Source organism: Babylonia areolata, chromosome 4 (genome assembly GCF_041734735.1).
Source record: "Babylonia areolata isolate BAREFJ2019XMU chromosome 4, ASM4173473v1, whole genome shotgun sequence".
Lineage (NCBI taxonomy): Eukaryota > Metazoa > Mollusca > Gastropoda > Neogastropoda > Buccinidae > Babylonia > Babylonia areolata.
The window spans coordinates 59,264,343-59,281,152 of NC_134879.1; the positions used below are offsets into that span (position 1 = coordinate 59,264,343).

Consider the following 16,810-nt stretch of genomic DNA (forward strand, 5'->3'; position numbering starts at 1 on the left):
ATGACAGAGGGTGTGTTTAGTTGGGACGCAGGTTTTGAAAATACTCCAGGCACATGACAGAGGGTGTGTTTAGTTGGGACGCAGGTTTTGAAAATACTCCAGGCACATGACAGAGGGTGTGTTTAGTTGGGACGCAGGTTTTGAAAATACTCCAGGCACATGACAGAGGGTGTGTTTAGTTGGGACACAGGTAAATAAAATACTCCAGGCACATGACAGAGGGTGTGTTTAGTTGGGACACAGGTTTTGAAAATACTCCAGGCACATGACAGAGGGTGCGTTTAGTTGGGACACAGGTAAATAAAATACTCCAGGCACATGACAGGGTGTGTTTAGTTGGGACACAGGTAAATAAAATACTCCAGGCACATGACAGGGTGTGTTAAGTTGGGACACAGGTTTTGAAAATAGTCCAGGCACATGATAGTCTGTTGCTGTCAGCTGTTGGTGTCCAGTGGTGGATGTGTGTTACAGGTGTGGGCTGTGGACAACCGGCGACTGACCTATGTCCGTGTGGGTGTGTGTGAAGACCTGCCCATTGGAAAGGAGTGGGTCCACGTCCCAGGTCAGTAGGCAGTGCTTCACCCTGGGGGAAGGTGGCAGTATTGATGTGGAATGCTGTGTTGAAGTGGTTTGATGTTGAGGGTGTGGTGTGTGCTGTGTTGAAGTGGTTTGATGTGGAGGGTGTGGTGTGTGCTGTGTTGAAGTGGCCTAATGTGGAGGGTGTGGTGTGTGCTGTGTTGAAGTGGTCTAATGTGGAGGGTGTGGTGTGTGCTGTGTTGAAGTGGTCTAATGTGGAGGGTGTGGTGTGTGCTGTGTTGAAGTGGTATAATGTGGAGGGTGGGGTGTGTGCTGTGTTGAAGTGGTTTGATGTGGAGGGTGTGGTGTGTGCTGTGTTGAAGTGGTTTAATGTGGAGGGTGTGGTGTGTGCTGTGTTGAAGTGGTTTAATGTGGAGGGTGTGGTGTGTGCTGTGTTGAAGTGGTATAATGTGGAGGGTGGGGTGTGTGCTGTGTTGAAGTGATGTGGAGGGTGTGGTGTGTGCTGTGTTGAAGTGGTTTGATGTGGAGGGTGTGGTGTGTGCTGTGTTGAAGTGGTTTAATGTGGAGGGTGTGGTGTGTGCTGTGTTGAAGTGATGTGGAGGGTGGGGTGTGTGCTGTGTTGAAGTGGTTTGATGTGGAGGGTGTGGTGTGTGCTGTGTTGAAGTGGTTTAATGTGGAGGGTGTGGTGTGTGCTGTGTTGAAGTGGTTTGATGTGGAGTGTGCTGTGTTGAAGTGGTATAATGTGGAGGGTGTGGTGTGTGCTGTGTTGAAGTGGTATAATGTGGAGGGTGTGGTGTGTGCTGTGTTGAAGTGGTTTGATGTGGAGTGTGTGCTGTGTTGAAGTGGTTTAATGTGGAGGGTGTGGTGTGCGCTGTGTTGAAGTGGTATAATGTGGTGTGTTGCACTGTGTTGCAGTGGTACGATAATGTGGTGTGGTGTGCTGTGTTGCAGTGGTATAATGTGGTGTGGTGTGCTGTGTTGAAGTGGTATAACGTGGTGTGCTGTGCTGTGTTGCAGTGGTATAATGTGGTGTGCTGTGTTGAAGTGGTATAATGTGGTGTGCTGTGTGCTGCGTTGAAGTGGTGTAATGTGCTGTGTTGAGTGGTATAATGTGGTGTGCTGTGTTGAAGTGGTATAATGTGGTGTGCTGTGTGCTGCGTTGAAGTGGTGTAATGTGCTGTGTGCTGTGTTGAAGTGGTGTAATGTGGTGTGTGCTGTGTTGAAGTGGTATAATGTGGTGTGCTGTGTGCTGCGTTGAAGTGGTGTAATGTGCTGTGTGCTGTGTTGAAGTGGTGTAATGTGGTGAGTGCTGTGTTGAAGTGGTATAATGTGGTGTGCTGTGTGCTGCGTTGAAGTGGTGTAATGTGCTGTGTGCTGTGTTGAAGTGGTGTAATGTGGTGTGTTGAAGTGGTATAATGTGGTGTGTTGAAGTGGTGTAATGTGCTGTGTGCTGTGTTGAAGTGGTGTAATGTGCTGTGTTGAAGTGGTGTAATGTGCTGTGTGCTGTGTTGAAGTGGTATAATGTGCTGTGTTGAAGTGGTGTAATGTGCTGTGTGCTGTGTTGAAGTGGTATAATGTGCTGTGTTGAAGTGGTATAATGTGCTGTGTTGAAGTGGTATGTGCTGTGTGCTGTGTTGAAGTGGTGTAATGTGGTGTGTGCTGTGTTGAAGTGGTATAATGTGCTGTGTGCTGTGTTGAAGTGGTATAATGTGGTGTGCTGTGTGCTGTGTTGAAGTGGTATAATGTGGTGTGCTGTGTTGAAGTGGTATAATGTGCTGTGTTGAAGTGGTGTAATGTGCTGTGTGCTGTGTTGAAGTGGTGTAGTGTGCTGTGTTGAAGTGGTGTAATGTGCTGTGTTGAAGTGGTGTAATGTGCTGTGTTGAAGTGGTGTAATGTGCTGTGTGCTGTGTTGAAGTGGTGTAATGTGCTGTGTTGAAGTGGTGTAATGTGCTGTGTTGAAGTGGTGTAATGTGCTGTGTGCTGTGTTGAAGTGGTGTAATGTGCTGTGTTGAAGTGGTGTAATGTGCTGTGTTGAAGTGGTGTAATGTGCTGTGTGCTGTGTTGAAGTGGTGTAATGTGCTGTGTGCTGTGTTGAAGTGGTGTAATGTGCTGTGTTGAAGTGGTGTAATGTGCTGTGTGCTGTGTTGAAGTGGTGTAATGTGCTGTGTGCTGTGTTGAAGTGGTGTAATGTGCTGTGCTGTGTGCTGTGTTGAAGTGGTATAATGTGCTGTGTGCTGTGTTGAAGTGGTGTAATGTGGTGTGTTGAAGTGGTATAATGTGGTGTGCTGTGTTGAAGTGGTATAATGTGCTGTGTTGAAGTGGTATAATGTGCTGTGTGCTGTGTTGAAGTGGTGTAATGTGGTGTGTGCTGTGTTGAAGTGGTATAATGTGGTGTGTTGTGCTGTGGCAGGTATCCAGGCCATGGACCTGTGTGTGTCAGGGTCGGGGGTGTGGGCCCTTAACACCAATGGAGAAATCCTCTTCCGCTATGGCGTCACCCCTGGCAACGTGTCCGGCAACTACTGGAAGAAGATCCCTGGCTGCTTCACCCGCATCTCAGGTAAGCGACACCTGTGTCTACCTGTATGTGTGTGACTGTCTACCAATATGTGTGTGACTGTCTATGTGTGTGACTGTCTACCTGATGTGTGTGACTGTCTGCCTGTATGTGTGTGACTGTCTATGTGTGTGACTGTGTGACTGTCTACCTGTATGTGTGTGACTGTCTACCTGATGTGTGTGACTGTCTATGTGTGTGACTGTGTGACTGTCTACCTGTATGTGTGTGACTGTCTACCTGTATGTGTGTGACTGTCTACCTGATGTGTGTGACTGTCTTCCTGATGTGACTGTCTGCCTGATGTGTGTGACTGTCTACCTGTATGTGTGTGACTGTCTACCTGATGTGTGTGACTGTCTATGTGTGTGACTGTCTACCTGATGTGTGTGACTGTCTTCCTGTATGTGTGTGACTATGTGTGTGACTGTCTTCCTGTATGTGTGTGACTATGTGTGTGACTGTCTTCCTGTATGTGTGTGACTGTCTATGTGTGTGACTGTCTACCTGTATGTGTGTGACGGTCTACCTGTATGTGTGTGACTGTCTACCTGTATGTGTGACTGTCTACCTGTGACTGTCCACCTGTATGTGTGAGACTGTCTACCTGTATGTGTGACTGTCTACCTGTGACTGTCCACCTGTATGTGTGAGACTGTCTACCTGTATGTGTGACTGTCTACCTGTATGTGTGACTGTCTACCTGTGACTGTCTACCTGTATGTGTGACTGTCTACCTGTATGTGTGACTGTCCACCTGTATGTGTGACGGTCTACCTGCATGTGTGTGACTGTCTACCTGCATGTGTGTGACTGTCCACCTGTATGTGTGAGACTGTCTTCCTGTATGTGTGACTGTCTACCTGTATGTGTGACACCTGTATGTGAGTGACTGTCTACCTGTATGTGTGTGACTGTCTACCTGTATGTGTGACTGTCCACCTGTATGTGTGACTGTCTACCTGCATGTGTGACTGTCCACCTGTATGTGTGACACCTGCATGTGTGTGACTGTCTACCTGTATGTGTGACTGTCCACCTGTATGTGTGAGACTGTCTACCTGTATGTGTGACTGTCTACCTGTATGTGTGACACCTGTATGTGTGTGACTGTCTACCTGTATGTGTGTGACTGTCTACCTGTGTGTGTGACTGTCTACCTGATGTGTGACTGTCTACCTGTATGTGTGTGACTGTCTACCTGTATGTGTGACTGTCTAGCTGTATGTGTGACTGTCTGCCTGTATGTGTGACTGTCTACCTGTATGTGTGACTGTCTACCTGTATGTGTGACAGCGTCCAGTCAGGACATGCTGTGGGGGGTGACCACGTCAGGCCAGCTCCTCAAGTGCAGCAGTCGTCTGTTGCTGCGGCGCCAGAACTCTGCTGACCCCCTGCTGCAGCGCAGCCTGAGCACCGCCAGTGAGGAGGGGGAGTGGGAGCTGGTGTGAGGGGGGAGTGGGAGCTGGTGTGAGGGGGGAGTGGGAGCTGGTGTGAGGGGGGAGTGGGAGCTGGTGTGTGTGTGCTGGGGGGGGGGGGAGTGGGAGCTGGTGTGAGGGGGGAGTGGGAGCTGGTGTGAGGGGGGAGTGGGAGCTGGTGTGTGTGTGCTGGGGGGGGGAGTGGGAGCTGGTGTGAGGGGGGAGTGGGAGCTGGTGTGTGTGTGCTGGGGGGGGGGAGTGGGAGCTGGTGTGAGGGGGAGTGGGAGCTGGTGTGAGGGGGGAGTGGGAGCTGGTGTGTGTGTGCTGGGGGGGGGAGTGGGAGCTGGTGTGAGGGGGGAGTGGGGGCTGGTGTGAGGGGGGAGTGAGAGAGGGGGGAGTGGGAGCTGGTGTGAGGGGGAGTGGGAGCTGGTGTGAGGGGGAGTGGGAGCTGGTGTGAGGGGGGAATGGGAGCTGGTGTGTGTGTGCTGGGGGGGGGGGGGGGAGTGGGAGCTGGTGTGAGGGGGGAGTGGGAGCTGGTGTGAGGGGGGAGTGGGAGCTGGTGTGAGGGGGAGTGGGAGCTGGTGTGTGTGTGCTGGGGGGGGGAGTGGGAGCTGGTGTGAGGGGGAGTGGGAGCTGGTGTGTATGTGTGGGGCGGGGGGGGATTGGGAGCTGGTGTGTGTGTGTGTGGGGGAGTGGGAGCTGGTGTGTGTGTGGGGGGGGGGGGAGTGGGAGCTGGTGTGTGTGTGGGGGGGGAGTGGGAGCTGGTGTGTGTGTGTGGGGGGGGAGTGGGAGCTGGTGTGTGTGTGGGGGGGAGTAGGAGCTGGTGTGTGGGGGGGCGGAGTGGGAGCTGGTGTGTGTGTGGGGGGGGAGTGGGAGCTGGTGTGTGTGTGTGTGGGGGGGGGAGTGGGAGCTGGTGTAGGGGGGGAGTGGGAGCTGGTGTGTGTGTGGGGGGGGGGAGTGAGAGCTGGTGTGTGTGTGGGGGGGGGGAGTGGGAGCTGGTGTGTGTGTGGGGGGGGGGGAGTGGGAGCTGGTGTGTGTGTGTGGGGGGGGGAGTGGGAGCTGGTGTGGGGGGGGGCCGTGGGAGCTGGTGTGTGTGTGTTGGGGGGGGGAGTGGGAGCTGGTGTGTGTGTGTGTGGGGGGGGTGAGTGGGAGCTGGTGTGTGTGTGTGGGGGGTGGGGAGTAGGAGCTGGTGTGTGTGTGTGGGGGGGGGAGTGGGAGCTGGTGTGAGGGGGGGGGCGTGGGAGCTGGTGTGTGTGTGTGGGGGGGGAGTGGGAGCTGGTGTGTGTGTGGGGTGGGGGGAGTGGGAGCTGGTGTGGGGGGGAGGGGGGGAGTGGGAGCTGGTGTGTGTGTGTGGGGGGTGGGGAGGGGGAGCTGGTGTGTGTGTGTGGGGGGGGGGGGGAGTGGGAGCTGGTGTGTGTGTGTGGGGGGGTGGGGAGTGGGAGCTGGTGTGTGTGTGGGGGGGGGAGAGTGGGAGCTGGTGTGTGTGTGTGGGGGGGAATGGCAGCTGGTGTGTGTGTGGGGGGGGAGGGAGTGGGAGCTGGTGTGTGTGGGGGGGGAGTGGGAGCTGGTGTGAGGACAGGAACTAGGGAGGAGGGGGAGGGGGGGGGGGGTCAACGCCAGAGGTGGGCATCAGCTTTCTGCCCACACCCACACCCACACCCACAGCATGGCCCTACCTGTTGGCAGTTTGGGTCCTGCGCTGCATCTCTCTGCAAAGACAACACATTCAGCTTGTGTGTCTCCTATGACATCTTGTAAGGAAAAGAGACTGTTTGTGTGTCTCCTATGACATCTTGTAAGGAAAAGAGACTGGAAAAAAATTGAAACTGTCTTGCAGTGCAGCTGAAAACAGCTTGGATCTTGAAACGCATCTGTCTCCTTTGACATCAGATTCAACTTTTGTCTCTATGACTGCGTAATGGAAACAGACATGAAAGGGTTACAGTCCAACTTGTATGGAACAAAGTTAACACTGTATTTATCATGTTGGATCAGCTCTATCTTTCATATCATTCATGCCAAGCTCTTTCTTTAAATGTCTGTTCAGTTGATTGAGTTTGATGAGCACTGGAAACAACAGTGCTTGAAGTGTTCTGTGAGTTTGATGAGCACTGGAAACAACAGTGCTTGAAGTGTTCTATGAGTTTGATGAGCACTGGAAACAACAGTGCTTGAAGTGTTCTATGAGTTTGATGAGCACTGGAAACAACAGTGCTTGAAGTGTTCTATGAGTTTGATGAGCACTGGAAACAACAGTGCTTGAAGTGTTCTGTGAGTTTGATGAGCACTGGAAACAACAGTGCTTGAAGTGTTCTAGTCTGGCTGTCTGATAGTGCTGTGGGCTGTGATGGATGTTTTTATTTTGGTTTGTTTTTGGCTTTGTTTTCATGGTGATGTACATGGGACAGTTTGGGCTGATGTTGGTGAACATGGTGGGTCTCTGTGATGACTGTATTTCAGATATCTGTCTGTGTATGTATCAGTGTTTGTGTGGTGTCATGTGGTGAAGTGTGTGTGTGGTTAAACCTAGATAAATTTATTTTCTCCAGGAATATTTTTATAATTTTTGTCTGTCAACACCAAAGTTGGCTGAAAAACAGAAGATAAAAAAAAGAGTTATTTCCACACATTCCAGTGATAATAACAGTGCACTGCCAAGAATGGCTGAGGCACCAGTAAACATTTCCACTGTTAACTTAACCCCTCAGCTGCCTACATGACGAGATAACTCGTCATCGCAAGCATGTATGCTTCGCTGCCACAATGACGAAATACCTTGTCGTCAAAATATTCTGACTTTTCCCTGCTTTGCATTCAGTTCATTGATAAAATTACTGGTCGCTTTAGCTTGGGGAATCTGTCTAGATTCTATTCATAGCTAGATACGCCATCTACGTTATGAGGCAGTCCCTTATTTAAACGTTTTGGTTAGGTTTCTGTCGCAGTGTTTTGCCTGGCTCCTTTCCTCGCTCGCTCAACAAAATGTCAGACTGACATCGTGCTCAAGACATGCGATCGTGGCAAACTAAATCAACCAAGATTGCTTTCTTTAGCTGATGCTCAGAAAGAATTGAAGCGTAAATTCGAAGGAGAAGACAGTGATGAACATTTATAGGACGATTTGATAGAAAATAAAGGGAGCAATCAAGAGAGTGGCCAAGATACGACTATCAGTGAATGATGCCGGCTGTGCATCTGTAGCAGACGACAAAAAGTGACAGAATTATTTGCAGGACACAGTGTGAGCGATTTTCTTGGCACTCAGCCAGCCTGGTTTGATGAGAACTGGATAAAGTGATCATGTGAGAGGGGTGAAGAGGAGGGGGGTGGGGACTGAGGGGGCATGGCCTCACATCCATATTATCAATTGGAGAAGTCACAGTGCTTTGTGTATATATCTCTTTTTTATTTTTTTTATTGTGGTTGTTCTAGTATAATTTTGTGTGTGCAGTTATTTATTTGTCCAGAAAATATGATATTTTAGTGCATATTACCTGATGAATGTTTGTAATGAACAAATTGAAAATGTGACAAAAAACAAAACTGATTTCAAAGCAACAGCATGTCACTAAAAATATATAAAATGGGAAGATATCATGTGTTTTGTATTCTTTATTCAGTTACCTTTCATAAAATATATACTTTTATGGATCTTTCTCCAATAACAGAGCACAGAATTTTTTGAAAATTTATACCCGTTTTTGTGGAAAAACCCCTGGCAAATAGATTTCACTTAAATCTAATTTTCCTGGCAGCGAAAGGATTAATGAAGATTGTTTGAAAGCATGACTGTCTGTAGTTCTGCAGCAGGGTGTAGGCAGATTCACTGATTGTTTGAAGGCATCACTGTCTGTAGTTCTGCAGCAGTGTGTAGTCTGATTCACTGATTGTTTGAAGGCATCACTATCTGTAGTTCTGCAGCAGTGTGTAGTCTGATTCACTGACAGCAGTGTGTAGTCTGATTCACTGATTGTTTGAAAGCATCACTGTCTGTAGGTCTGCAGCAGTGTGTAGTCTGATTCACTGATTGTTTGAAAGCATCACTGTCTGTAGTTCTGCAGCAGTGTGTAGTCTGATTCACTGATTGTTTGAAGGCATCACTGTCTGTAGTTCTGCAGCAGTGTGTAGTCTGATTCACTGATTGTTTGAAGGCATCACTGTCTGTAGTTCTGCAGCAGTGTGTAGTCTGATTCACTGACAGCAGTGTGTAGTCTGATTCACTGATTGTTTGAAAGCATGACTGTCTGTAGGTCTGCAGCAGTGTGTAGTCTGATTCACTGATTGTTTGAAAGCATCACTGTCTGTAGGTCTGCAGCAGTGTGTAGTCTGATTCACTGACAGCAGGGTGTAGTCTGATTCACTGATTGTTTAAAAGCATGACATTTTGTTATTCCCTCTTGTTATACATATAATTTACCGACAGGTTTGATGTAGAAAAAGTTGGGTGCTTTGCTGACACTGGGACTGTGACAGATGAAGTAGGGTATGGCTGTGGACGGGGAACTCGGAATGGACCGAGTGGGAGTAGTGCCACTGAAACGCTGCACATGATGGGCCAGCAAAAAACCAAGAAACAACAAAATGAAAGAAAAAAGAAGGTTGGGTGTTAAACATTATTGTTAATGCTGCTGTTGTTGAATTTTGCACAAGATGTCAGATTATTGTCATTGCTGTTGTTAACTGTCTTGTCTGTATAACACAATAATTACTGGTATGATGGGTTCTCCATAAAATGCAAAGAATTATGGGACTTGGTGGATTTAGGGATTAACCAGCCTGTTGTATTTGCTTTTTTCTGCTGCATGCATTACTTTCCTGCCACCCCTGACCCCACCCCCCTCACCTCCCCCCTCCTTCATCCCCCCACCCCCCACACACTGTATTGCAGGCTGGGCAGCAGCAGTTCCACATGCAGTATAAGTGTCAGGTCACCATGAGGCCACCCTCCAGATGAGAACCTGCAGTGCTGCTGAGTGGCTTTCAGGTGTTGAGAGCTGTCTGTCCTGGTCCACCATGAGTGGCTTTCAGGTGTTGAGAGCTGTCTGTCCTGGTCCACCATGAGTGGCTTTCAGGTGTTGAGAGCTGTCTGTCCTGGTCCACCATGAATGGCTTTCAGGTGTTGAGAGCTGTCTGTCCTGGTCCACCATGAGTGGCTTTCAGGTGTTGAGAGCTGTCTGTCCTGGTCCACCATGGGTGGCTTTCAGGTGTTGAGAGCTGTCTGTCCTGGTCCACCATGAATGGCTTTCAGGTGTTGAGAGCTGTCTGTCCTGGTCCACCATGGGTGGCTTTCAGGTGTTGAGAGCTGTCTGTCCTGGTCCACCATGAGTGGCTTTCAGGTGGTGAGAGCTGTCTGCCCTGGTCCACTATGGGTGGCTTTCAGGTGGTGAGAGCTGTCTGTCCTGGTCCACCATGGGTGGCTTTCAGGTGTTGAGAGCTGTCTGTCCTGGTCCACCATGAGTGGCTTTCAGGTGGTGAGAGCTGTCTGCCCTGGTCCACTATGGGTGGCTTTCAGGTGGTGAGAGCTGTCTGTCCTGGTCCACCATGAGTGGCTTTCAGGTGTTGAGAGCTGTCTGTCCTGGTCCACCATGGGTGGCTTTCAGGTGTTGAGAGCTGTCTGTCCTGGTCCACCATGAGTGGCTTTCGGGTGTTGAGAGCTGTCTGTCCTGGTCCACCATGAATGGCTTTCAGGTGTTGAGAGCTGTCTGTCCTGGTCCACCATGAGTGGCTTTCAGGTGTTGAGAGCTGTCTGTCCTGGTCCACCATGGGTGGCTTTCAGGTGGTGAGAGCTGTCTGTCCTGGTCCACCATGGGTGGCTTTCAGGTGGTGAGAGCTGTCTGTCCTGGTCCACCATGGGTGGCTTTCAGGTGGTGAGAGCTGTCTGTCCTGGTCCACCATCAGTGGCTTTCAGGTGTTGAGAGCTGTCTGTCCTGGTCCACCATCAGTGGCTTTCAGGTGTTGAGAGCTGTCTGTCCTGGTCCACCATCAGTGGCTTTCAGGTGTTGAGAGCTGTCTGCCCTGGTCCACCATCAGTGGCTTTCAGGTGTTGAGAGCTGTCTGTCCTGGTCCACCATGGGTGGCTTTCAGGTGTTGAGAGCTGTCTGTCCTGGTCCACCATGAATGGCTTTCAGGTGTTGAGAGCTGTCTGTCCTGGTCCACCATGGGTGGCTTTCAGGTGTTGAGAGCTGTCTGTCCTGGTCCACCATGGGTGGCTTTCAGGTGTTGAGAGCTGTCTGTCCTGGTCCACCATGAGTGGCTTTCAGGTGTTGAGAGCTGTCTGTCCTGGTCCACCATGGGTGGGAGGACATAGGTATTATATGGATTTCCTTGCTGCCATTTAATTTATTTCTTTTCCTAAGGGTTTTTTTTTTCCATTTATTTTTCTTCGTTTCAGTGTCAAGACACACACTTGTTAACACTGTCAGAAGTGTTACTGTGATTATAGTCATTCATGATAATGTAGGATATATAAAGATATGAACCATGTAAGTGCATGCTATTTATGTCACTTTGAAGAGAAAAGTGTACTTACAGCTTCAGTATTTATTCCAGGGTCAGATGTAGCGTCGTCATTCACATCTTGGAACAGGGTCAGTGGCCGACATGTGTGGGAGTTGACATGTAGCCATCATCTTTATCAACCATAGGGTTGACATGCAACTGCCAGTCTTTATCATCCAGGGGATTGACATGTGACCATTATTATTACTACTCATGGGGTTGACATGTAATCATTATTATTACTACCCATAGGGTTGACATGTGACCATTATTATTACTTCCCATGGGGTTGACATGTAATCATTATTATTACTACCCATAGGGTTGACATGTGACCATTATTATTACTTCCCATGGGGTTGACATGTAATCATTATTATTACTACCCATGGGGTTGACATGTGACCATTATTATTACTACCCATGGGGTTGACATGTGACCATTATTATTACTACCCATGGGGTTGACATGTAATCATTATTATTACTTCCCATGGGGTTGACATGTGACCATTATTATTACTATCCATGGGGTTGACATGTGACCATTATTATTACTACCCATGGGGTTGACATGTGACCATTATTATTACTTCCCATGGGGTTGACATGTGACCATTATTATTACTATCCATGGGGTTGACATGTCATCATTATTATTACTATCCATGGGGTTGACATGTGACCATTATTATTACTTCCCATGGGGTTGACATGTAATCATTATTATTACTTCCCATGGGGTTGACATGTGACCATTATTATTACTACTCATGGGGTTGACATGTGACCATTATTATTACTACTCATGGGGTTGACATGTCATCATTATTATTACTTCCCATGGGGTTGACATGTCATCATTATTATTACTTCCCATGGGGTTGACATGTGACCATTATTATTACTACCCATGGGGTTGACATGTGACCATTATTATTACTACCCATGGGGTTGACATGTGACCATTATTATTACTATCCATGGAGTTGACATGTGACCATTATTATTACTACCCATGGGGTTGACATGTGACCATTATTATTACTATCCATGGGGTTGACATGTAATCATTATTATTACTATCCATGGAGTTGACATGCGACCATTATTATTACTATCCATGGGGTTGACATGTGACCATTATTATTACTTCCCATGGGGTTGACATGTGACCATTATTATTACTTCCCATGGGGTTGACATGTGACCATTATTATTACTATCCATGGAGTTGACATGCGACCATTATTATTACTACCCATGGGGTTGACATGTGACCATTATTATTACTATCCATGGGGTTGACATGTGACCATTATTATTACTTCCCATGGGGTTGACATGTGACCATTATTATTACTATCCATGGGGTTGACATGTGACCATTATTATTACTATCCATGGGGTTGACATGTGACCATTATTATTACTATCCATGGGGTTGACATGTGACCATTATTATTACTACTCATGGGGTTGACATGTGACCATTATTATTACTTCCCATGGGGTTGACATGTGACCATTATTATTACTACCCATGGGGTTGACATGTGACCATTATTATTACTACTCATGGGGTTGACATGTGACCATTATTATTACTACCCATGGGGTTGACATGTAATCATTATTATTACTATCCATGGGGTTGACATGTGACCATTATTATTACTACCCATGGGGTTGACATGTCACCATTATTATTACTTCCCATGGGGTTGACATGTGACCATTATTATTACTTCCCATGGGGTTGACATGTGACCATTATTATTACTACTCATGGGGTTGACATGTGACCATTATTATTACTTCCCATGGGGTTGACATGTGACCATTATTATTACTATCCATGGGGTTGACATGTGACCATTATTATTACTATCCATGGGGTTGACATGTGACCATTATTATTACTTCCCATGGGGTTGACATGTGACCATTATTAGAGGCTTTCAGTATAAAGCTTGAAGAGTACAACAGCCCCCATAGGGATAATAAGGACTCTTTCAGTATAAAGTTTGAAGAGTACAACAGCCCCCATAGGGATAATAAGGACTCTTTCAGTATAAAGCTTGAAGAGTACAACAGCCCCCATAGGGATAATAAGGACTCTTTCTGTATAAAGCTTGAAGAGTACAACAGCCCCATGGAGATAATAAGGACTCTTTCTGTATAAAGCTTGAAGAGTACAACAGCCCCATGGAGATAATAAGGACTCTTTCAGTATAAAGCTTGAAGAGTACAACAGCCCCCATAGGATGTAGAGGACTCTTTCAGTATAAAGCTTGAAGAGTACAACAGCCCCATGGAGATAATAAGGACTCTTTCTGTATAAAGCTTGAAGAGTACAACAGCCCCCATAGGGATAATAAGGACTCTTTCAGTATAAAGCTTGAAGAGTACAACAGCCCCATGGAGATAATAAGGACTCTTTCAGTATAAAGCTTGAAGAGTACAACAGCCCCCATAGGGATAATAAGGACTCTTTCTGTATAAAGCTTGAAGAGTACAACAGCCCCATGGAGATAATAAGGACTCTTTCTGTATAAAGCTTGAAGAGTACAACAGCCCCATGGAGATAATAAGGACTCTTTCAGTATAAAGCTTGAAGAGTACAACAGCCCCCATAAGGACTCTTTCTGTATAAAGCTTGAAGAGTACAACAGCCCCCATAGGATGTAGAGGACTCTTTCTGTATAAAGCTTGAAGAGTACAACAGCCCCCATAGGGATAATAAGGACTCTTTCTGTATAAAGCTTGAAGAGTACAACAGCCCCCATAGGATGTAGAGGACTCTTTCAGTATAAAGCTTGAAGAGTACAACAGCCCCCATAGGGATAATAAGGACTCTTTCTGTATAAAGCTTGAAGAGTACAACAGCCCCATGGAGATAATAAGGACTCTTTCAGTATAAAGCTTGAAGAGTACAACAGCCCCCATAGGATGTAGAGGACTCTTTCTGTATAAAGCTTGAAGAGTACAACAGCCCCCATAGGATGTAGAGGACTCTTTCAGTATAAAGCTTGAAGAGTACAACAGCCCCCATAGGATGTAGAGGACTCTTTCTGTATAAAGCTTGAAGAGTACAACAGCCCCCATAGGGATAATAAGGACTCTTTCAGTATAAAGCTTGAAGAGTACAACAGCCCCCATAGGATGTAGAGGACTCTTTCAGTATAAAGCTTGAAGAGTACAACAGCCCCCATAGGATGTAGAGGACTCTTTCAGTATAAAGCTTGAAGAGTACAACAGCCCCCATAGGATGTAGAGGACTCTTCCTGTATAAAGTTTGAAGAGTACAACAGCCCCCATAGGGATAATAAGGACTCTTTCAGTATAAAGCTTGAAGAGTACAACAGCCCCCATAGGATGTAGAGGACTCTTTCAGTATAAAGCTTGAAGAGTACAACAGCCCCCATAGGATGTAGAGGACTCTTTCAGTATAAAGCCTGAAGAGTACAACAGCCCCATGGAGATAATAAGGACTCTTTCAGTATAAAGCTTGAAGAGTACAACAGCCCCCATAGGATGTAGAGGACTCTTTCAGTATAAAGCCTGAAGAGTACAACAGCCCCCATAGGGATAATAAGGACTCTTTCTGTATAAAGCCTGAAGAGTACAACAGCCCCCATAGGATGTAGAGGACTCTTTCAGTATAAAGCTTGAAGAGTACAACAGCCCCCATAGGATGTAGAGGACTCTTCCTGTATAAAGCTTGAAGAGTACAACAGCCCCCATAGGGATAATGAGGACTCTTCCTGTATAAAGCCTGAAGAGTACAACAGCCCCCATAGGATGTAGAGGACTCTTTCTGTATAAAGCTTGAAGAGTACAACAGCCCCCATAGGGATAATGAGGACTCTTTCTGTATAAAGCCTGAAGAGTACAACAGCCCCCATAGGATGTAGAGGACTCTTCCTGTATAAAGCCTGAAGAGTACAACAGCCCCCATGGAGATAATGAGGACTCTTTCTGTATGGATAGTATAATTGTGTTATGTTCAGGTTAGATGATGTTTTTAATGCTGTGTTGGAAATGAACAGAATGGTCAAGAGGCATGCCCCCGAGTTCAGTGCATGAAAGGGACTGTAAACTGCGCCTAATGGTCAACAAGCATGTCCATGAGTTCAGTGCATGAAAGGGACTGTAAACTGCGCCTAATGGTCAACAAGCATGTCCCCGAGTTCAGTGCATGAAAGGGACTGTAAACTGTGCGCAATGGTCAACAAGCATGTCCCCGAGTTCAGTGCATGAAAGGGACTGTAAACTGCGCCTAATGGTCAACAAGCATGTCCATGAGTTCAGTGCATGAAAGGGACTGTAAACTGCGCCTAATGGTCAACAAGCATGTCCCTGAGTTCAGTGCATGAAAGGGACTGTAAACTGCGCCTAATGGTCAACAAGCATGTCCATGAGTTCAGTGCATGAAAGGGACTGTAAACTGCGCCTAATGGTCAACAAGCATGTCCATGAGTTCAGTGCATGAAAGGGACTGTAAACTGTGCGCAATGGTCAAGAGGCATGCCCCCGAGTGAAGCGCATGAAAGGGACTGTAAACTGTGCGCAATGGTCAAAAGGCATGTCCCCGAGTGAAGCGCATGAAAGGGACTGTAAACTGTGCGCAATGGTCAAAAGCATGTCCATGAGTTCAGTGCATGAAAGGGACTGTAAACTGTGCACAATGGTCAACAAGCATGTCCATGAGTTCAGTGCATGAAAGGGACTGTAAACTGTGCGCAATGGTCAAGAGGCATGCCCCCGAGTGAAGCGCATGAAAGGGACTGTAAACTGTGCACAATGGTCAACAAGCATGTCCATGAGTTCAGTGCATGAAAGGGACTGTAAACTGTGCGCAATGGTCAAGAGGCATGCCCCCGAGTGAAGCGCATGAAAGGGACTGTACCTGTGCCTCTTTTTCTTTTCCTTTTTAGTCAGGTCCCACCAGATCAGTATTACACATTATCAGACGTGACATGGTCCTGTTTGGTGGGGTGTGCTATAAGCAACATAGATCAAAGTGTGCCACACCATTTCATCACCTGACCCACATGTCACACAAACTGCCTTGTATCCCCAGGCAGACATTGAACAAAGCCTGACAGAAGGTGGGTTGAGGGGGGGAACCACGCAGTCCAGTCTGTCTTTTAACATGTTGGTCATCAGCTGACTGTGGTGGTCTGGAGTCAGCGTGCTGTACATATCTATTCACTTTGGCTGCCCGTCCACTGGTCAGAAAGTTGTCCATGTCTGTTTGATTGTCTGGAATTGTGTTCCATGTACAGTCTGTATGAATGTCTGGAAAGTGTGTACCACATACAGTCCGAGTGGCTGGAAAGGATGAACTTTGGACAAAATCAGTCTGGTCATCAGTTTCATTTATCAAATGGTTCATACTGTACACGGAAATGGTATTCCAGAGTGAGTGTCAAATTCTGAGCATGCTTGCTCGCTTTCATTGTTGGTTTTGTTGGTGTTTTTTTATGTATGTCAATAGAGCTATGTTGTCATCATTGTATATATCCTGTCGTAAATTATGTGGGCTCTGCCTGTGTTGATCACCAATCAGAACTTACAAAAGTCTTCTTCTTTTTCTTTCTCCGTCCCCATCTTTTCTTCCTACTTAACTCTGTGAAGAATCACTGGGGCGCCACGCAGAACCTGATTCCTCCAGGTCTGCACAAGTATCAAAGTCTGCGTCTCTGTGCCCACTGTGCAATGATGTCAGCCCATCCGGGGTCTCTGTGCCCACTGTGCAGTGATGTCAGCAGTGATGTCAGTCCATCATGGG

The 16,810-nt window shown here is 47.3% G+C and overlaps 1 protein-coding gene across 1 annotated transcript in view; it reads left to right on the plus strand.

Annotated features, from left to right (window-relative positions):
• The window catches only part of LOC143281345 (tectonin beta-propeller repeat-containing protein 2-like), a 58,638-nt gene extending 54,050 nt beyond the window's left edge, over nt 1-4,588 (plus strand). The window contains exons 18-20 of the mRNA XM_076586546.1: nt 475-565; nt 2,951-3,100; nt 4,394-4,588. Of these exons, the coding sequence (XP_076442661.1) occupies nt 475-565; nt 2,951-3,100; nt 4,394-4,548 (396 nt within the window). The 3' untranslated portion in view covers nt 4,549-4,588. The remainder of the gene's footprint in view (nt 1-474; nt 566-2,950; nt 3,101-4,393) is intronic.
• Nucleotides 4,589-16,810: the final 12,222 nt, after the last annotated feature.